Genomic DNA, 22,836 nt, shown 5'->3' with positions numbered 1-22,836 from the left:
ACAAATAAATGAATGAGGCTAGAAGGGAATATTTGAGAAAGGTAAATGATCAAAAATACGGATAACTAAAAGTAAAGTTACTGTTCTAATGTTATGACGACCGTTGATTAGGTACGTTAGTAGAGATCACAAGAAAAGAAGACTTTGACACTTCCCCCTCTATACACAGGCAGAAGGTTGAAGTTGGGGCAGCGGGTATTCCTCACCCTCTACAGGCGTGATTGTGACTGAAACCAGAATCACTGTGTAATAAAGGAGCAGGCATCGTTGGTTCTGTGAGGAACTACCCATCTCTAATGCATCAACGTACAATTACAGTTGCCTTCCTCCCCCCATTTCCACAGGTTCTGCTCTGTAGATTCAACCAACCTTGGATGGAAAATACTTGGGGGAAAAATTCAGAAAGTTCCAGAAAGCAGAACTTGAATTTGCTATGCCTGGTCAACTATTTACCTAGCATTTACATTATGTTCATAGCTATTTACATTGTATTTGGCATGATAAGTAATCTAGAGATGACGTAAAGTGTACAAGAGGATGTGCATAGGTTATTGTAAATTCTGCACCATTTTCTACAAGGGACGTGAGCTTCCTGGGATTTTGGTATCCCCTGTGTGTTTGTGTGTGTGTGTGTGTGTGTAGGGGTTGTGTTCCTGGAACCAGTCCCTCCAGGACACTGAGGAGTGGCTACACAAAGAATTCAGAGGGTAAAGAATGCAAATCATCATTATCATTAACGATAACATTTTCTGAGCCTCTGTAGGAAAATGCTTGCTAACTTAATAAACAGAGCTCCTTGGGGATGAGCAGAGTACAAACGCTGCCCTTTCACACATCGGGGTCTCCACAAAGAAGTGTCTTGATGAAGGGTGTTTGTATATGACAGAGAATCCCCACGTGGACCAGCCTTATCTCTGTCCTCAGAGGCTGAAGACTCTTAGCACAGCGCTCTCTGCATACTGAGCCCTGTGATTTATACCATTTAATTTAAATTCTACACTCTATTGTTTCTCTGCAAGTGGGTCTATGAAGAAAAGTTTATGCCAATTGAGGAAGAAAAGGCCAAGCCCTGACAATTTAAAGCTCAGAATGTTGAAGGGAAAGTCATTTAAATGTTCAGTTGGTGACTACAGTACTGGTTCCCAGTAGTCTTAGTGTAATTTGCTATTTTCCAGAACTGAAATACAAGAGTTTGTTGTTGCTGTTGGTAAGAGTATTTTTATTTTGATATTTTTAAAATGCAAAATCAGAGTCATTTATGTCATGACACTTGCCCAGAGAATTTTCAAATGACAAATGGGATGATTTGAAGATGAACGCGTGCGTGTGTAAGCCGTGCGGCTCTGGCCCGCTGGTGCCTTTTCCCCATCCCCTCAGCAAACTTTCAGGCAGAAGACACTTTTGGAGCAGCTGGAAAATTTTTCTATAAAATATGCTGGCAACGTAATGACAATACTACTGAGGCACTATTTTATGGACTTCCCCTTTGAAAAATATTAAATTACATTTTTAATTTTTCAAGGCTTTTTATTTTATGCAGTGTTTATTTTTTGAATAAACCCCTATTTTACTAATTTTATCTGCTAATGACTTACATTAGAATGATACTGTATGTTTCCTGTTTATACTCACAGAGGTGTGTTTTTTTATTTGATAGTTCTGTAAGGTGTAATTTTGAATATGAAATGTACTTAATGTTTATTTTTTCTAACTTCTAAATTTTTACAAATTCTGAACATAAAAAACTAGTAGTTTTGTATTATATGAAATAAATAATCTAATTACCAACATCATTGTTTTGCTCTCATCTTGCACCTCTCATTTCAAAAAATAGATGGCTGTTTCTCACACTGGGTTTCATCTTCACACAGGTATATGTCTTGCTGATGAGGACCCCAAAGGCTATAAATGGCCAGTCATCCAGCCTTCTGTATACAACACTCCCTGTCCAGGGAAGCCGGGCTTCTTTGCTTCACGAACATGGTAATACTTCCATTGACTCTTTTTTTTTTTTAACCTTTTATTGAAATATAGTTGATTTACATTGACTCCGACCAGCAAACTCCAACTACTTTCCCAGGGTTACACGTGCTGCACCATAGTTCCTGTGTGGTGTATAGTAATTAGAAAGAAGAGTGGGAGTCTCTGTGTGTGCCAAATCATATACACCATGAGGGGGTACAGATGAGGCAGGTAGGTTACCAAGAAAAACCCTTTTTTTCTCTCCAAGCAACATGCTATTTTAGCTCTCTCCAAAAAAAGATGGTAAAATTTGGAACCCAGAGGGTGGCTCCTTCCTAGAGCAAAGCACCTTGTGTATCGGTGAGCCGAGCCGAGCCAGCTCACAGCCTTGGAACGTGCATCTGAAATTCTGAGCCTTTTTAACTCTCTGTGGAGGGGTTATTGTTGGAGGCAGAAAGAGGCAGCGAAGAGAGAAAAAGGCAGGAGCCGGGTTAGGGAAGTCTGCTAGTGGAGACTGTCAGGGGGTCAATTTTCTCTGGATGGTTAACGAAACCTCAGAGACAGGTTTGACCGCAGAGGCTTCACTGAATAGCAGGTCACGTCCAGGTCTTCACCCTCCACCCCACCTTCCATTGGCGTTTTCTTACCGGGAATTTCAGAAACTCAAACTGTGCAGGTGGAAATGCTGTGCCCTGACTGCTGTGACTGACACGTGGTGGAGTGGAAGGAGGGGCTTTAGAGCCTTGCTGATTGGGTTTGGAGTGCGGCCCTACCTGTTCCTAGTGTGAGGCCTTGGAAGATTCCTTGACTTATCTATTTCCTCATCTGTATAAGGCAGGTTATAATCTGCCTTATACAGATATGTGAAATCCAAAGGGAGATTTTATCTGGAAAGTTCTTTTAGCGGAACCTGATTCACATTACCAAATAGGCTTTTTTTTTTTAACATTTTTTATTGAGTTGTAGTCATTTTACAATGTTGTTTCAAATTCCAGTGTAGAGCACAATTTTTCAGTTATACATGAACATACATATATTCATTGTCACATTTTTTTTTTTTTGCTGTCAGCTACCACAAGATCTTGAATATATTTCCCTGTGCTATACAGTATCATCTTGTTTGTCTATTCTATATATGCCTGTCAGTATCTACAAATTTTGAAATCCCAGTCTGTCCCTTCCTACCCCCCCTAAATATGCTTTTAACCTTAGGAACCTGATGCAGCCCAGGTTAGGATAGGGGCTCTTGCTAACATTTTGTTTCCCTGATACATGTGTCTGATTTTTTTTCCAATAAGAATTTTTAATATGAGTTTTATTTCAATGCATTATAGTTTTATTTTCAAGTGAAACTTATCTAGACACCAGGGCAAATTCTAAAACTTATTGTTAAACTAATTTTGTCAGCTGTAATGCCATTTATGCCAAATATTTAAAATACCTTTTTTTCTGTTTCATAGTTATCAGGACCCTGCTAACACATCTGTTGCCTACTGGGGGCCTCCGGATGTCTCCAACTGCTCAAGTAAGTGAGAGATTTTTCTTCAGTTTCAAAGGCAAAATGAGATGACCTCAGGCTTCACGGTTTTCATCTTCAGACACAGCCTCCTGCTCTGTGATACCATTGTCATGTTAAAAGCTAATCAAGTGATTGTTTCACTTACTAAAGGTAGAAAATACTCTTTTTCCTCATTCTGACTTTTCTGTTCCATTCATTCTATAATAGATTAAAAATAGTAAGAAATTTGGAGAAGATAGTATATAAGTTGAGATTTGTACCAGTATTTTATAGTTTTGTATTTTTTAATCTCTCATTTAGTGATTCTGGGGGCATTGCTCTTAGAACTATATGGGAATATTGGTCTTTCCAAGTTATTTACCTGAGTTACTTACAAGCGCAGTTTGTCTTATGAAAGAGAGAAGTTAGTTTCTTTGTATAAAGAAATACTGTTGTCCTGTGAAAATTGCGGTAAGTGGTACACACAGGAAACCTGGTTTGCTGCTTTAAAGTGAAGTGAAGTGTCATACTATGTTTTGGGTTCCTGTAAATGCTCAAAATACACCGGTAAAACTGTGTGTTTTTTCTTCTGCCATTTTTTAGGGGAAGCAAATGAAGTTGCCAATCAGATTTTAAACTTAACTGGTGATGGGCAGACCTTAAGCTCAGCCAATATTACCAGCATCGTAGAACAGGTCAAAAGGATTGTAAATAAAGAAGAAAACATTGATATCACGCTTGGCTCAACTTTAATGAATATATTTTCTAATATCTTAACCAGTCCAGACAGTGACTTGCTTGAGTCTTCTTCTGAGTAAGTTTTTTTTTTCTTCTCTTTCTGGAGAGTAAAACTTATTGAATACATGTGTTGTTATATAATTTCTCACAGATCTGACTGCTTGGTGCCCAGTTTTCATAATTTAAATCCCTAGAGGATCCACTGACATTTCCCAAGATCATTCACAAAGTGAATTTCAAACTCTTTTTTTTTTTTTAAGAAAATAATTTACAAATTGATTAGGATTGTTTGTAGGACCAGATAATATAAATAGTCCCAGAAAGACATAATTGGTATTTCATTTTTCATCTGGAAAGTGTCAACTGGTATTAATTCAAAAGATAAACAAACTATTACATATATATAAATTTATGCCACTTCTTTTTGCTTGCAAAGGAGAGACTTAGCAAATGTTGAACCCACATCTTTTAGGCATAACTCGGTCTATGTAGGCCAGTATCCTGTGGACTGTGACACAGAATTGCCACGGCTCTGTGACTATTCTATTTCTGAAATGAAAGTGCCAGGGACAGGTGAAATCTATCTACTTTTATGCAAATCAGTTTGTATCCAATTGTTTCATTTAACATGTTAGTATTGGGATTTTTAAGTTTTTCTTTCTATTTCCTTCCTTTCAGCGAAGTTTCTTTGTTTTTCAGTCAAGTTTCTTACATTAAAATTTTGTATTTGTTAAAATGTATTCTCTAACTTACCTTATGTACATAAGAATTACAAATTTTTTCTACAGGGTCTTACAGTTCAAAAAAATACTTTTATCATATTATTTCCTTTGATTCTCACTCAGTTATGAAGTAAGAAGGGTATTTTTCATTTGAGGAAAAAGAGGCTAAAATAGATGAAAAACAGCATTTGTTTAGGATGATTTAATTGTTGATTTTCCTTAAAGCAGATATTTTTTTCTTAAGGATGCATTTAACTCTATGGTTCTGTGTTTTAACTGATATTATTGGGGTTTGGGGTAATTCTGTGGGTATTCATGTTAAGACTGGAAGACTTAAAGACAATTTTATTTGGTTTGTATTTTGTCCTGCAGCAAATCACATGTGTGCAGGTACCTAGAATCTGTTATTTAACAGTGGTATTATTTATCATCTCTTTAGAGCTTTAAAAACAATTGATGAATTGGCCTTCAAGATAGACCTAAATAGCACATCACATGTGAATATCACGACGCGGAATTTGGCTCTTGGAGTATCATCCTTGTCTCCAGGGACCAATGAAGTTTCAAATTTTAGCATTGGTCTTCCAAGCAATAATGAATCATATTTCCAGGTAATGAGGCAGTGGTTTCTTTAATTAATTAGATAAATAAAAATCTCTGATCTCCTACTAGTTACTGCTTCAAGGAGATCTTGGTTTGAGGGGTGGCAGGCAAGTTGGGAAGTTGGCTAAGGTTAACAGTAAGCATGAGGAATGTAGACACAGAGAGGAGGTATACTTCAGCTTACCTTCTACCAGAGGTGAGAGTGGCACTAGGCATTAAGCCATGAGTGAGTGCCACCCTATTGAGAGTGGGGTGTGGGGATTAGTTCAATCGGAAGAAAGACCTTTATTAAGGACCCAAAGATGGGAAGAAACCCATCTTTACTGGTGATTCCCAAACTACATTATAATGCCCTGAAGGACTTACCAAAAATGCATGGCTGGGTCCCATCCCCAGAGATTCCGATTAGGAGGTCCTAAGTGGATCTCCATAATTTTCACCTTTAACGAAGTCCCAGATATTGCCGATACTGCTGGTCTGAGGATTGCACTTTGAGAAAATGTAGAAAGCCAGGAATGGCAGACGATGGTGAGGCTGCACATGAAAGCTGGGGCCAGATTGATGGAGAAGCTCTTTGACCTGCCCAAGTAACACTTGAGCAAATAATTTTTAAGTTCCTACTATGTGCTAGAAAGTATTAGCCATGTGGGCAAATGGAAGGATTGAAACATGCTTGACATGGGAGTACATATTAGTGGTATATTATGCTCCTTAACTGTGGAGATAAGCCAAGATAAAATATTTAAAAATCTGTATATAAGGAAGTACTTTTTTTCTGCTTTGGACCAGAGGCTCTTTTAGTTAATTTTGTTTCACACTGTAAGAGTAAAAACACGGTCAGCCTCAGTCTCATTCCAAGTCCATTGCAAGGAAACTTTCTTCGGCCTCATCTGTGGGTTCAGGAAAAATGATACTCAAGAATGTTCATAAAACTTCAGCTGCTTCCTCTCTGCAGAAATATTCATTCTCAGCAATCAAATTAATGCCAGTCTTTTTTTTTTTTTGGTAGTTATTTTTTCACAACATTTTTTGAGAAAGGCTCAAAATCTTGTAAGTGTAAATCTAACTTGTGTATTTGACAATGTTAACTAATTTATAGATTTCTCAGTTTGCCATATTTGCAAAACTTGAAAGAGATCCAGGCCTTGGTCTGTACGGGATTCAGCCTCAAGAGCAGTGACTTCGGTGGAGGTGAAAGGTCCTGGCCGACTTGAAGCTTGTAGCTGTTCTGTGCAGTGAAGTTATCATTGCAGTTTAAATGTGCTTACTTGACCAATCTCTGTGTGTATGTGACAGATGGCTTTTGAGAGTGAACAAATGGACCCATTGGCTTCTGTAATTTTGCCACCAAACTTACTTGAGAACTTAAGTCAAGAAGATTCTGTATTAGTTAAAAGAGCACAATTCACTTTCTTCAATAAAACTGGACTTTTCCAGGTAAGTGTTCATTAACTTACTATTTTTCAATCCCAAGTTGAGTTTCCTTGCTCAAAAGTAAAGATACTACTTCAGATTTCTTGAAAACATTTCAAGAGGTATAGAAAAATTAATCTACTGTATTTTCAAAAATGAAAATTTCAACATAACTTTTATTTCAGATAATTATATGCTTATTAATAGGTCATGCTCATATAAGTTTTTTAAATAAATCATATTACATTAAGACTTGAATGATAGAATTAGAGATGGAATTTGTCGAGAGGTTATTATTTATTATTTCTTTTGTTAAGTATTTTATCAGCAGCAATTTAGATATTCAGGGTTAAAGAAATTGTGTACCAAAGGAAAGTTTTGTTTTTTTTTTAATTCATCAGGGAGCACTGTTTACATAGTAAGCAGCATTCTTGGCTTTAATCAGTTTTCCCATTAGTATTTCAAATGACCTCTGGCCTTTCCACATCCCTGGGTTAGGGTGTCATTGTGCTGAGTGCATACTGTCATTTTTATTGGCATCATTTCTAGATGCTAGAAAGGCCACTGCCAACAAACACTGGTGACCTCTGGTTGCCTTTGAAAGTATAACTTGTTTAGAGCAGTTTCACTTAGCTTTTTCAATAAAAGTTATCAGTTAAACTGAAGATACCTGAGTGTACCAGACACTCAGTCTGTGTAAGAGAAAACAGCAAGTTTCAAAGCCAGTAGTAACGTCTTTAATAGACCCGTGCTATATGTCTTGTTAGAGGAGTGGCAAAGGAGACCACGGGGAAGTAAAAGGAATACCATGAAATCATTTACAGTAATTAACTCAAAAAATTAAAAGTTTTATCAGCAAATGCTTTAGGAACAAGCTATATAAAATTTGGGGGTAGATTAGGGATGTAATTGCATGCAGTTACTCTGAAGGATATAATAGCTTTGAACACATAAAACTGCATTTGTTAACAATTTTGAGCTTTATAACAATGTCACAGTTAAAAATAATATGAAAAATGCAGTAAGTGTACGACAGTGTGAACGGTGCGGGGTCCACTGAGGGGAGAGGCTGAGCCCAGCGGGAGGGGTGGGGAGGGGTCTTAGCTTTGGAAGAATCTGTCGCTGTTTCCTTTTGAGGCTCATCTTTTCCATGTGATCATTTCTTTTTGTGGCATCTCCCAATCAATTCTTAGGAAACATATATTTGGTTTTTAAAGTAAATTTATAGCAGAGTGAAAATAATTTAAGGGTTCTAATGGTATTCCCCTCACACAGGGAACAAAATATGAGTGTTTCTAAGGGAAAGACTGGGTATCCCCCAGCCATAGCCACTTTATTGAGAGAGACCACGCAAAAGTTATAAAAAGCTTTTTTCTGAATGCTGAGAACCATGTAGCATTTAAGAAACCACATAAGTTACTCCAAGACAACTTTTATAAACAGTGATAGAGAGATTTAGGAGGTTCAACAGGAAACACGAAGGGAAAGAGAAAGTAGTGATGCTCTCGCAGGAGGGATGGTCTGTTGGTCCCAATCTCTTTGCAACACAGATTCACTGATTTGACTTCCTGCAACCTTATCTCTGAAGTGGAAGCTACAGATGCCGGCAAGTGCACAGTCCGAGGTGGTGGGAGTTCTGGCAGGGCTTTAATCCAGGAAAATAGCATTTAGGTTTAAGTTAGTAAACACTTCAGACTGTTATCACAGACGTGAAAGCTGAATTTTTCTTTTTCACACCATATTTCCTTGGTACTTCTCTAAAGGAAAACTTTTTTTACAATAGGGAAATGATCTAATTGTTTCACAGCTTTTTATGAGTGGATATGATTTGTGGGTTTACATTGTTTCAGATGTTAACTGGCGGGCATCAGCCACGGCAATTAAGAAAGGAGTTTTATGAACATCGCCTCACAGCATTGGTTCATAGTGTTCCCTCAATGTATTTAATGTAATAAGGGAAATAACACAGCTCTTTCAAGAGAGCTAGAAATTTGATCTTATAAACAGGATGTTCTGTAACTGAAGATCTTAAGTATTAAAAAGTGCTGGCAGTTTGCTTACTTTGGAGTATCAAAACAAAATAAAAGTGTGTACTTCTGATGAATACACATTTTTTTTTTCTTTAAAAGGATGTGGAAAATAAGAAAGGCACCTTAGTGAGTTATGTGATGGCATGCAGTATTGGGAACATCACTCTCCAGGATCTGAAGGATCCTGTTCGAATTAGAATCAAACATACAAGAACTCAGGTAAGAAAAAGCTACTAATAGCCATGGAACAGAGGCAGACTATTTCAGAGAATTGTGGGGACTTTTTTTTTTACATGATTAGAAATAACTGGTACTTTTGGGGGGGGGCAGTTTTCCCCAAGGGGGGACCAGCTAGTTGGGTGGTCTAATGTCACAGCAAATGGTGGCGGTGGGGCAGTGTTGGGTGGGAGGAGTCAGTCTTAGCTAGGACTCAGTCATCTGAAGGAGAGTAAGAGTGAAGGAAAGAGCCACTATTTTTAAGAAACGACATACATTCCTTGAAATAACTTAGACGTAGATGCATTGCACGATTGCGCCATTGGTTGCTGTTTTAAAGTCAAAGATTACTGAAGCAGAGAGGAAAAGGGAGCAACAGGAGAGAGCTGACTTATTTTTTGAGAGGTTAGCAGCGGTCTAAAATCCTGGCAAATGTTCCTTTTTTTTTACTTCATCGCCTTGCTATCATCTGTTTATTTGATAAAATTGCGTGAGGGTTCTTATTGTCTTAGGTGGCCCAGCCACAGTTTTCCCCTGCTTTATGGAGGGTCCCAGGCATGACTCTACCATTAGGAAGGCAGGAAGGCGGGCGGGAAGTGAGCTGGCTGATAAGGACCAAGGTTTGGAACTGAAATCGTCTAAGAATTAGCTCTGCTTTGTCACACGGCCCTCTGAGACCTCCTTGTTCTACCCTTTGGCCTCCTTTATTTCAGCTCCTTCATCCATAAAGCATTTTTTTTATTGTGGCAAAATATACGTAACATAAAATTTACTATTTTAACCATTTTTAAGTGTATAATTCTGCGGCATTAAGTCCTTTCATATTATTCTGCAACCATCACGACTTCCATCTCCAGGACAGCTTCATACTCCCCAACTGAACTTATGTCCCATGAAACAATGACTCCCCCTCCCCCAGCCCCTGGAAATCACCATTCTGCTCCCCGCCTCCATGAATTTGACTACTCTGGTTACCTCGTATAAGTGGAGTCATATACAGTATTTGTCCTTTAGTAACTGGCTTATTTCACTTAACGTGATATTTTCAAGGTGCATCCACATTATAGCGTGTTGGAATTTCCTTCTTATTAAAGTCTGGACAGTAGTCTGTTGCATACACACACATACACATACACACACACACACACACACACACACACACTCACACACTTTGTTTATCTATTCATTCATTGACGGACACTTTGGCCGCTTCCATCTTTTGGCTGTTGTGAATAATGCTGCTGTGAGCATGGTTGTGCAGATACCTGTTGGAGTCTCCACTTTCAGTTCTTTTGGGCATAAGGAGACTTTTGTAGATGAAGTGAAGTTTTAGCGTGAAGAGCTTTGCTAAATGCTGAGAAAGGCGTCTCACGGTGAGACACAGTAACCTGCGGGTGAGTGAGTACCTTGATTCCTCTGAGGCTGTAGTTGCTTCCACCTGAGGTCTGTGAGAGCAGACCCCCCAAAACTGCCTCCCGTTCTTAGGTCGTATTGCCCTGAACGATGATGCTCTGTTTCTTCGTGAAAACTTTAGCATTTTTACTCTTTTCTCATATTCAAATCATAGGATTTTTCATTTATTTTAAACACAATTCACATGTTTATTCTTACATTAATATAGGCAGTGCCTCATCCCATCTGTGCCTTCTGGGATCTGAACAAAAACGGTAAGTTTTAAAATACTGGCTGTCTTAATAACAACTGAATTTTAAACATCGTTAGACACCCGCATTTCCTTTAATTCTATCCCAAATCAGAGTGAGTCACAAGGTAAGTGTGATGGCAACTGAACTGCAAATTTAGGTAGCTAGTTCCTGTAACTTTTTACTCATTACAGGAAGAAATAGTCAGACTTGACCTTTTTTTTAAACAAACCATCTCTGATTTCAGTTATTTATTTAAAAACAGCATGTATTTTTACTGCCACTTTTAGATGAATGTCAGTCACGTTCTTCTAGGACACTTCTGAGGAGATTATTTGATGTCACAGGGCATGCATTTTAAAATCCAGCTTCCAGACACAGATTATGGAGGAATCACGTTAGAGGACTGTAACTATAGGAATGGTTATAATGGTTACATGGTCCTTGAAAGAAATGAACTGCCCCCAAAATGACATTTGACAGTCAAGAGGGAAAGGCATAATGAAGGGGTTCGGTGTGGAGGTGTCTTCGAAGGGAATAGCAAGTGGGGAAACGTCCCACCTCTGCCCCTAATGCTCAGCTTCCTTGGGGTTCCGCAGAGGGATTGCAGTGGCCGAATCAAACCAATGCCAGTGCCGGCTGCTCCTCAGAAATGTAGTCTGAAGGTGTCCCAAACCTCTTTTTTTTTTGATACTCCTTATCTAGCTGGAAAGATTTTTGCTGTTGTTTGGTTTCCAGTTTCAGTTTTGAGAAGATCCTGGTTTACTAGCTACATAGTTAAAAATGATGTCACCTTGTAGTCTTTAAATAGTCTTTCTATATGAGTTGCTCACATTCCATAATGTAACATAAAAGTCAGATAAGCTGTGTTAAAGGCATTTGTGATCAGCTGTCACTGTGCATGACTGCTGTGTCCATTACAGCATCTTTCAAGGAGGCTGTTCTCGCGCGGCGGGAAAAGGTGTCAATCTCCAGAGATTAGTGTGTAACGTAGTGTGTAACGTATTGGAAAAGGGATATTCTTTTTATGGAAGTTAATTTTAAACTATAATAAATAAATAAATTGAACATTAATACATTTATGTATGTTAAATATATATTTATATTAAATATATTAAACAAATGTATTTTTATAAATATGTTAAAATATTTACATTAAATAAGTAAAACATATGTTGCACTATTAAAATATGTTAAAATGTAAAAATCAAATTTTTGCAGACCCCCTGAGGCTTTTCAGTAGAACGTAGTTGAAAACCACTGCCTAGGTAATCTCTAACTACCCATCTGGCACTAACACTCCGTGACTCCGGGAATTGAAATTATTCTAAGTAATGGCAGCTTTCAAAGTAGTATCCATGTTACAGATAAACTGCAAGGCAGAAGCTATTGAGGCATATTTCCCCAAAGAAGAGATCATCCATTATAGAGAAGGAACTGACCTGCTCTTGTTATCACACTGTTTATTGACTTCTTTCTACAGAAGGTTCTGGATTTTGGAACACGTCAGGATGTGTCGCACACAGAGATTCGGACGCAAGCGAGACGGTCTGCCTGTGTAACCACCTCACACACTTTGGAGTTCTGATGGTAAGGGAGGAACTTCTAAACTCATTTTGAAATGATGTGATTTTGGAAGGTCTATTTCTTCGAGTCTGCCCTTTTAGGGTATGTGTTTGGAAAATTTTTTTCTTGATAATTTTCATCTGTACCCTGAATCTTGAGTTTTAATGAAGAACCTAATTAGCAGAGATCATATATTAAAAATATGCAAAATAAGTATAGAAAAGAACCGTACTTTTTTTTTTCCTGTGACATTAACAGTAATGATAAATAATCCCAAATACAAGAAAATCACCATAAGACCCTTGAATTAAGAGAGAAGCAGAGAGTTAGGGAGACAGAGAGAGGAAGGGAGGGACAGAAAAGTTAGAGGAAGAAAATATTGGGTTTTACTAGCATGGAAGGAAGCTGTGACAAGTTTCATCAGTAATCGTCTTTGTGATCATATGCTGTCACCCAGTGTGCTTGAATGTGACTTTGTACTGGGTGCTGTGCTAGGTGATCTCGTTGTGACCCAGAATGACTGCTGTTCCCCTCCGGAGCTCACAGCCTGTGAGGACAGTGTGTGGCGTCTTCAGGCTGGGGGAGAGATGTTTTTCTCACTGCTGGGCCTTCATTATCCTTCTTCCCTTCCTTACTTCCTGCCTTCTTTTCCTTGGCCCTGGTTGTGTCTCGTTAAGTTTTTTTAATCAAAAATTAGATTGCATCAATAGGTTTTTTCTGCCCACCAAATTTTCAAGAGCCTCCCAACAACCAGCAACCTGTGTGAATTCACCCAGCGACTTGCACCTTTACCTTATGTCTGCTTGTGTTTTTGCAGACACGTTTCTGGTGCAAAGGACACCCTCTAGATCATAACAGATCTGTTTTGGTGTAGTTTCCATAAAGGGATCAAACCACATTTGCTTTTTAATTGGAGATGGGAGTCATGTGGGCTGGGGCAATAAAGCTTTTCAAATTTGCATCACAGACATCAGGTCATGTTTATCCCATCCCTTAAATCTTACAGCTGCTTCCTGTGGGCCTGGGCGGAAGCAGAGAGGAGCTGTGGGATGTAGTAATTGGCTCATGAATCTACCTGGCCTATGTAAATGGCCGGTGTCACATGGCAACCCTGCAAGTTGTAATTGTCCTGACAATCCCGTGCATAAATGCCTTGGGGGATACGACCAAGTCATTTAAAGAAATGACAATCATAGAAAATAACTTTTTAACTTTGCTCAAATATTAATATATTCATTTACTGCCAGACCATGAAAATGAACAATTAAAAGATAACATGTTTTCCTTGAATAATTTTTAAAAAAGAACCTGTTTTCTTCCATATTCTCTTTTTTTTTTGGAAAGTGACAGCATCCTTCTTTCATAAAATGTTTACTTTGCATGGTTACTCATTTAAGTATGTAAGCTTTAGCTTAATTCATGGAATTATTTCAGCTGTTTGTGTGTTTGAGCATGATTGTGTATGCTGTAAGTCTAATCTTAAGATAATAGAACACAGTAACACAGTGTTCAGAGATGATTTATATGTAACCAAAGTTTGGCTTCTCATTACTTTGAATAGTGAATTTCTTCAAATATTGTTTAAATTTTATTGTTAATTTGTAATTTTATAGTATTTTTTTCTATTCTCGTTTGAATAAATAATTAGTTTTACATGTATATGGATGTATACACTTTTTAGTGCTATCTTTCCATTTTCCACTGTGGCTGCTTTTATAGGATTATAAACTTCTGGAAGAGAAACTCCAGAGTTTATCTTTTCTGGCGATGTGCCCAGATCCTTTCAGCTTTTCCGGACCGCAAAGACGTTGTTAAGAATCTTTCTTGATGTACAAACTCTTTATTCACTTGAATAAGCGATTCCCAGTGTCTACCTTGTCCCTTGCCACACTCACCATATGAGAAATTAAACAATGTACCCCAGATTCATAGTTATACCTTCTAATCCTCAGATGAAGAATTTCATGTCCTTTACTACATTTCTTTGTAGTAAAACTGATTTTCGTATTTTTAACATTGGTACATTCCCATGTTGGCTGGTTTAGAGGAACAAATATTTTCATATTCTTCATTTGCTAAAAGTATTAAACAGCATGAGAATTGTGTATAAATGTGTAACTGTAAAAAGTTTTATTTTATTTTATTTACATTTTAAATTGTGGCTTTAATTGTGATTTGCAAGTCTGCTGCCTCATCTAGATGGGAGATATAGGTTTTTCAAGAGGCGATGACAAGTCCTTTGAAGGTTCTCAAGATATTTGTCTGGTCTCATCAAATCCTGGAGTAACCAAAATGCTGGTTGCAGTAACCTACCTGTGAATCAAGTGACACTGACTCAAACCCCATCCCATGTGCCGTGGGAGTCCCATGTCCTCCTGATGTTTTGAGTGATTCCTAGGAGAGGACGACAGGAAAGGGCCCCTCTGACCCTGAATCCCCGCATCTGCTGCATTTGATCACATTGTGCATTTCTTGATGTCACAGAGGTGTTGTTAACTGTTCCTTACTGCATCAGCCAAACCCGGAATTGAGTCCCATTTCATAACTTCACACACATGTTTGCTCATACAGTCACCACTTACTGGAGGCATTTTTGTAAATAGCAAATTTTACTGACATTTTGGTGAAAATTTAAAAAAAATTAACATTATAGAATGAAAAACTTATAAAACAATTGTTTTCATAATTTAAGTTGTAAAAGTTTAAACCAGATATTCCTTTTGGAATATGTTCCTTCTCCAAGAAGGCTCCATTTTCAAACATCTGCATATGGTGATGCCTGTCTTCTCCAAGTAGGACTGAGTGGTTGGTCTTAACTCAAGATTTATGAGTTCCCATTTAAGGAAGAAAAGAAAGATTTTCCTACCAAGCCTGGACTTTGCAAGCTGCCTCCCTCTGCACAGTGAAATTAAAACTAAGGCTTCATAATCACATGCTAGAATCTTTCCACTAACAACCACCATTGACATTTTTAAGCGGTGCCTTTTCAGGATCATAGGTACCAAAAAACTATGACCCTCAAACTCTTAGTGACTTCTCATTTATGAAAAAAAAAAAAAAAAAAAAAAAAAAAAGAAAAAGAAAAGGAAGACCACCCCATCCAGTACATACCAAGATTTGAAATGGCCACAGTAAGAGCCTCCGCATTCCTCTCAGAGCCTCTGGGTGTCTGCCGGCTGAGCCCCGCCCTTCCAGGCAAAGAGCTCAGAGTCCACCTGAGGGCTTGGCCATGTGGAACACAGTCACCTCCATTTGTACGTGTGTCCCCAGCCCTGCAAATGCTAGGAAAAGGTCTGGTCGTCTATTATGACAGGCAATGACCTCCTCTCCAATTTCTGTTGGGGGTTGACGTGGTTATGCTCTTCAAGTCAAACTGGTGTGCAAAGAGCTTGGGTAAAAAAAAACGTGTGGATCATGGAGTGATCCACAAAAGTACCATAAATGGAAATTTCAGTACAGTCATACCTCGGAGATATTTTTGTGGGTTCAGTTCCAGACCACTACAGTAAAGTGATAAAGTGAGTCACATGAAGTTTTTGCTTTCCCAGTGCATATGGAAGTTATGTTTACACTGTACTGTGGTCTATTAAGTGTGCGATGGCATTATGCCTTTAAAAGAACAATGTAGATGCCTTCATTAAAAATATTTTATTGCTGAAAAATGCTTACCATCCTGAGTTTCAGTGAGTCATAGCAGTAACACCAAAGGTCACTGATCACAGATCACCGTAACAAATATAATAATAATGAAAAAGCTTGAAATACTGCGAGAATTACCAAAATGTGACTCAGAGACCCAAAGAGAGCAAATGCTGTTGGAACAACGGCTTGACTCACAGTTGCCATAGACTTTCAATTTGTAAAAAACGCAGTATCTGCAAAGTGCAGATAAAGTGAAGCACAATAAAACGAGGTCTGCCCGTATTGACTTATGTTGTTGTTGCCCCTAAGATGGAGCTGGAATTCCAAGTACCATCAATGAACTTTCTCATAAAACAAACACTATTCTTATGACTCGAGAGGTCTTTCAGCTGTCCCCATGTTTTTGGTAGGACCTCCAAGGAACTGCCTCACAGTTGGATGCAAGAAACACCAAAGTTCTCACCTTCATCACCTATATTGGTTGTGGAATATCTGCTATTTTTTCAGCAACTACTCTCCTGACATACGTTGCTTTTGAGTAAGTATTTTTTCTATCTGCCAAATCTAGTGCTAACTATCCCAAAATGTGAAAAAGAGAATTGTCTCAGCTTTTAAAAATATTTATCTACTTTGTGAATCATGTAGGGTGGTTCAAAGTTTCATTTTTAATATTCCTCATAAGATATATCATGCAACATGAATTTCCCGGCTGTAGAATCCTAATTTATAGTTACTGTATTTCCACTGAGAGAATGTTTTTAACCTGTGAGATTATTAGCATTTAAGTAAATAAAAATTGTATGAAATGTTTTTTACATGGTAAAAGATGAAAACATTTGCTTCACAATGTGAAATTGGTCCTGAAGCAGGAAATTTAAAAAAAAAAAAAAGAATCCTTATCTTATTAAAAATCAAGAAACTAACAAATTTTAGGGAAAATTTTTTTAACAAAAATATCATGTTTTATAAATAAGTCTAGAATTTTTTCCTGGGTTAAAAAAAATTCTGTTGAAACCAGATGGAAATTTCGGAAACAGTTTTGAAATAAAATGAGTATTTTTAAAAAATCTTTACAATTTGCCAAATACTCATATGTCTTTAGCCCTCTTTCTGGTGGAACTGAGTCATAACGGTGGTACTACCTAGCTTTTTGCAGAGCCATGTAACATATGAATTCACTGCCTGTGCTTAAAGGATGTATCTACAACTTTAGTCTCATATTGTTCTCTTTTTTCCTTCTTTAGAAAATTGCGGAGAGATTATCCCTCCAAAATCCTGATGAACCTGAGTACAGCCCTGCTGTTCCTGAACCTCCTTTTCCTCCTGGACGGCTGGGTCACCTCGTTCCACGTGGCTGGACTTTGCACTGCCATTGCAGCCCTGCTGCATTTCTTCCTTCTGGCTACCTTCACCTGGATGGGGCTGGAAGCGATCCACATGTACATCGCTCTGGTTAAAGTATTTAACACTTACATTCGCCGATACATACTGAAATTTTGCATCATTGGCTGGGGTAAGCCTCCTAATATTTTTTTCCCCGTCATGGAAATCACTAGGTTCTCATAGGAAAATCCTATTTTGAAAGAATAAGCATTACTAAGTGAAACTTCAAATTGGTGAGTGATGTGGGTTTGATACGCATAGCCTAAAGAAGGGGCTTCCTCAGAACAGTGTTTTTAAAAACTGTTCAGCAGTCCTCACTCAAGTCAAGAGTAAAGGGGAAAAAACCCTAGCTCTTGAGTCACCACAAACTTATTTCCTGTGTGCAGAGCCAGCCCACCCAAGCCCAAAGAAGCAGCTGGCAGACAGTGGTGCATTTCCATCTATTTCAAAACATAAGGGCCAGCTCAGACTCCTCAGCATACTCCTAAGACACATGCCCATGTCTTGGAAATCTGAGTGAGAAGGTTATTTTCGTGTGGGCAACCAAACAATGAGCAGAATTCTTGCTTTGAGCTTCTTAACGTGATTCCTCAGCCAGATACGCGTGGCCGTGTTAGCCTGTTCGCAGTCTTCTCGTTAGGCTCCTTCTGTATGTGGGTTTCATTTCGGGCCAGGCACTGTAGAGCTTTCTCACAAATCTCTTGTTTAGATGGCAGTATAGAAACGAGACGTTTCCAAGGGGCTCAGCACCATTGCAGGAGGCTCTGAAAGCACCTTCAGGGAATTCGAGTGGTGTTAGCGTTTCCCCGCTGAAATATACATGGAAATACTGTATCGATTCTCTTGAGAGAAACGAGAAGATTGTAAAGATTTTCTGCCCCCATTGTGTTCCCCCCATGTTTTTCTATAGAGTTTTCTTTATATAGAAATAGGCAAAATAAAGCTGTTACTGGCTGAACTCTGGCAGGCTAGCAGGTGTCATTAGTGAAACTACACTGTCTGGTGCTGCATTCAGTATAGATCAGGTTCTGGTACTCTGGGGGTTACCAGTAGGCAAACAGAATATTTAAATGTCTCATTTAAGAGTAGGTTTAGATTGTTGCCAATTACAGTTGGATGTTTCACACCAAAAAGGGGATTTTATTGTTGTTTTTAACCAAGTTGCCAGTTCTAAGAAATTCAATTCTACGATGGATATTTTCTTTCGTTTTTTTCCCCCTTGCCATCATCAGTCTTTTAAAGCGGTTCCAGACGCTTCAGAAAAGTTATTTTTGTCATGGTCTTGTCATAACAGGTCTGCCTGCCTTAGTCGTGTCCATTGTTCTAGCGATCAAAAACCAAAACGAAGTCTATGGAAAAGAAAGTTATGGAAAAGAGCAAGGTGATGAATTGTAAGTAATAAAAACTTGGTGGGGGATTTATTTGTGATGAGTATATATCCTTTGTTCCCTGAAGTTGAGGCTAAGTTTCCATGCCGTAGTGAGCTTATTTTGGAAGGTTGAAGTGTATTCGCCTGCTTGTGCCAGGGTCTCTGCTCCACCACGGATGAATTCAGTTGAAGGCCGTGAAATGTTTGAGCCGCTTTTCCCCATTAACGTCATGCTCTCTCGTCTCGGGAAATGCAGAAGTGTGAGGTGCTGTCCTCTAGGAGACCTGTTCTATTGGAGGACATCCCATCATACTCCCCACTCCTTAAACCACACACGTCTTCCAGAGAGTTAAACAGCAGTATCAGACATGTGTGATTCAGTGCCAGTGTGAGTGTTGTGTGGAAATGGAGAGAGTGGAGAAATCAGTTCATTCCTGAATAATTTGGAAAATTCCCTTCAGACTGTGAGGTCATTGAGGCTAAGATTTCTAAATGGTTTCAGCATTGGCAGTTAGCTGTCTTGCATTTTATCTAGCACATAGTGGCTACTCAGTAAATATTTGTTGATTGAATGAAATGCTGGATGAATAAAGAGCTGACTCCTGACGGGGATGCCACGCTTCTGTGCACGTTTCGTGGACAGAGAGCACTGTTATATCCAGTCAGTATCCAATCCTAGTCCATCCCCTCGTGGCCTTCCCTTTTATGTTTTCAAGGCAGCACTCAGGAGACCCCACAAGGATGAGTAGAAAATAAAGGATCCAGGTTAGGAATTTCAGATTCTAGGGAGACTTCCATATGGAAAGAAAGATTAGCTCCAGGGGCAAGCAGTATCATTTTGGGGACCTTTATAATAAGATATATTGAACACAGAAGTCAATACTTAAGTTCTAAATAAAGGAATTTAAAAAGTATGTCAGTCAACTCTTACAGGACTTTAAAGTACTATTTAGTAAATTGTTGTGTCATCAACAATTTTCATTAATTGAGCATTTACTATATGCCAGGAATCATGTTAAGTTATAGGATTCCAAGATGTTCAAGATAGCTCTTGCCTTTGTGGAAGTTATGTTCCACTGTGGAAGACAACCTAAAATGATGATCATTTACATTAGAATTTTAAGATTAAGTAATTCATCTGGGTGTTTTTTGGTTTGTTTTTTTTTTTGTAGCTAAAAACTTCCTTAGTATTAATTAGACACTGAGGCATCTGCTGATTGCAATATTTTAATTTTACTCTTAAGTACCCTTTAAAATTACTTTCATCTATTTTCTGATCTATGTCATTTGAATATCAAGTGTACCCTTCCTTATCTCGTAAGGATGTTATGATTGATGTAAGCTTTTTAATTGTGCACGAGAAGTGTCAGGATGAGGATATCACAATTCTCCAATAAGGTCTTGCCTCAACTAGATGAATTATATTAATAGGAATTATTTTCTCTGCAGTAACAGAATCTGCAATTATGTGTGTCTTAAATAAGTAGGAATTTAGTCTTCTCATGTGACAAGAAACTTGGAAGAAGGCAAAAACTGACATTAATTTTATGACCAAAAATGTGACGGCCCACAATTCCACAGCTCTTTCCTGGCCTTTGTTTCCTGGGTAGAAGGTGCTGAGCACAGCTGCAGACCCCGCTTCCATGTCTGAAGCAGAAAGACGGAGTAATGGCTTTGCCAGTTCAGCCCATCAAGAATAGCGCTCTCAAAAATCTCTTAGTGGACTCTGCTTCTGTATAATTTTGTAGAACAGTGTCCACATGGCCAGCCCTGAAATACAAAGGAGGTTGAGAAATCTCCCATTCTCTGGAGTGCAGGCATGTAAGAGAAAGGGGGTGAGACCTGGCTTTGGGTGAGCCAACCAAGCGTGTCTTCATGCCAAGTCAGAGTTCAAGAAGCCACCTTGTTTTCTTGATTGTTGACTTAAGTAACTATTTATTAAGATGATAACTATCCAAAACAAAGGAAAATAAAAACTATGTAAACACTGAGGAAGAAGCCGGGGCCCAAGAAAATGAAGTGAGTTTTTAAAGGCATTTGAGAAAAGCCCTGCTGTGAAATCTGCAGGAGCGCAAAGTCAGCCAGGAGAAGTCCTAGATAAGGGGGACATGGTGCAGCTTTTTCTTTCTCGTCTCTTCTTCTTTAAGCTGTTGGATTCAGGATCCAGTCGTGTTTTATGTGACCTGTGCCGGGTATTTTGGAGTCATGTTTTTCCTGAACGTCGCCATGTTCATTGTGGTGATGGTGCAGATCTGCGGGAGGAACGGCAAGAGGAGCAGCCGGACTCTGCGCGAGGAGGTTTTAAGGAACCTGCGCAGCGTGGTCAGCCTGACGTTCCTACTGGGCATGACATGGGGTTTTGCTTTCTTTGCCTGGGGACCTTTGAATGTCCCTTTCATGTACCTCTTCTCCATCTTCAATTCGTTACAAGGTAAGATAAATGGTACCTGCACCATTTTCCCTTTATAATTTTACCATATTTGCAAACAGCTCCACTGTCGGACAGACGCTGTGCTAAGTTTCTGCATCACTATTCCAAGCGATGAGCGCAGTTCCAGGCGCATAGTGGGTACTCGTGAAAAAGATCTTGAATGGAGGAAGGGGTGGAACATCAGTTTGCTTACTTGTTTTCAGTGATATATACCAAGCACCTAGAACCATGCCTGGAAGATAGTAGGTGCTCAATAAAGATATATTGTTGCGTGAGTCAGTATGGGCAGGGAGGAGCCTGGTGGGAATTGTAAACGGAGACACAGGTAACTTTTACTGTCTTCACAGTTTTGCTGAGTGTTGGTCCTCTTTATGGAACCATGTGGGTGTATCATTCTCAGCCAGGAGAATCTTTAGACTCTGTGCAGGGACAGAGAAATTCACTTTGATTCCTTGGCTCCTTGGATTTCAAAATAAATACCAACCATCTAGTTCCGAAGTGCGTATTTTCTCACGAAATATGGCATTAGTTCAACAGTCTGACAAATGGCTTGCTCCGTTCAAAAATACAAGGCTTCCTTCAAGGAGCTCATTGTCATGCTTCTGACTCCGTAACACATGCCTGGTGTACTCTAGGGTGGATTGAACTTTTAGCTGAAGTGATTATAAAGTATTCTCTTGAAAATTCAGTAACATTCTATAAGGTATTGGAGATACATGTATACCTTGTGTTGTTGATAAAACTCCCTAATGTTCAGAGCACCACAAGGCCTGCACTCCAACAGGAATGCGATAAAGAACTTTGGGACCTTTTAGAGCAGGGCAGCACCATGGGCTTACCTGAAGCTGCTGGTCATGCACTTGAAGGTGCGTGGGGAAGGAGGAGCTGACTAAAGCTGAACAAATCTGAGCTGGGAGGGGAGGTGTGGAAATCAGGTTCGTGCTTCTCACCAGATGAGGTGCTTAGGCAGGTGCTCCCAACAGATGTGTTCTAAGAACAGCCTGTGTTTACTTGCGGGAGAGTGTTTACTGCTTTGCATCTTACGTATCTGCTCTGCTTATCCTGCTGGGTTTCCCGCCAGCTCATGAGCAACTGCAGAAAAATCTGTCACTTAGTAGGTGCTCAGCAATTATTTGTTCAATGAATAACATGACTGCTGGATGAAGAAAGGGAGGGGCTTTGGGGATGGCCTAAATTCAGTCTGAGACTCCTCTGGCATAAATATGCTTTAATTAGTTGAGTAAATTTTATTTCGATTCATTCTCCCATAGCAGAGGAAATATGTGGGCTCATTATGTTTAGTAAATAAAATAATAATAAGCCCCAAGAGCACCTCCAGAAGTTGGAAACTGACTAGGTAGCATATGAATACGTCTTCACTAGGATCCAGCTTTGTGGAATGAGTTTTCCTCTATTCAGTCTTTTCTATAATACACAACATAAAAGTGCCCAGACAAATATTGACAAAGATGTCCATTAACATTAGAAAATTCCATGGTTTTATGTTTCAGGATTGTACATGAAAGGCACATTAATCTGCCAGCCCAACCTTGTTTTTGCTTTTAGAATTTCCTGGCAGTTTCAGTAACCTTCAACAGTTACAGTTGTCTGTTCAGCTCT

At 38.9% G+C, this 22,836-nt stretch overlaps 1 protein-coding gene across 4 annotated transcripts in view; it reads left to right on the top strand.

Annotated features, from left to right (window-relative positions):
• ADGRG6 (adhesion G protein-coupled receptor G6) overlaps window positions 1-22,836 on the top strand; it is a 128,091-nt gene that overhangs the window by 87,366 nt on the left and 17,889 nt on the right. For all 4 annotated transcript variants that reach the window (XM_064486650.1, XM_010983701.3, XM_064486652.1 and 1 more), the window contains 12 exons: window positions 1,872-1,983; window positions 3,423-3,487; window positions 4,064-4,274; window positions 5,360-5,531; window positions 6,820-6,960; window positions 9,066-9,185; window positions 10,804-10,849; window positions 12,309-12,415; window positions 16,444-16,571; window positions 17,278-17,546; window positions 18,711-18,807; window positions 20,933-21,216. In XM_064486650.1, the coding sequence (XP_064342720.1) occupies window positions 1,872-1,983; window positions 3,423-3,487; window positions 4,064-4,274; window positions 5,360-5,531; window positions 6,820-6,960; window positions 9,066-9,185; window positions 10,804-10,849; window positions 12,309-12,415; window positions 16,444-16,571; window positions 17,278-17,546; window positions 18,711-18,807; window positions 20,933-21,216 (1,752 nt within the window). The remainder of the gene's footprint in view (window positions 1-1,871; window positions 1,984-3,422; window positions 3,488-4,063; window positions 4,275-5,359; window positions 5,532-6,819; window positions 6,961-9,065; window positions 9,186-10,803; window positions 10,850-12,308; window positions 12,416-16,443; window positions 16,572-17,277; window positions 17,547-18,710; window positions 18,808-20,932; window positions 21,217-22,836) is intronic.

The sequence above is a fragment of the Camelus dromedarius genome, chromosome 6, assembly GCF_036321535.1.
Source record: "Camelus dromedarius isolate mCamDro1 chromosome 6, mCamDro1.pat, whole genome shotgun sequence".
Taxonomy (NCBI): domain Eukaryota; kingdom Metazoa; phylum Chordata; class Mammalia; order Artiodactyla; family Camelidae; genus Camelus; species Camelus dromedarius.
The sequence above is the reverse complement of the archived record's forward strand: the minus strand, read 5'-3'. Positions and strand labels throughout refer to the sequence as shown.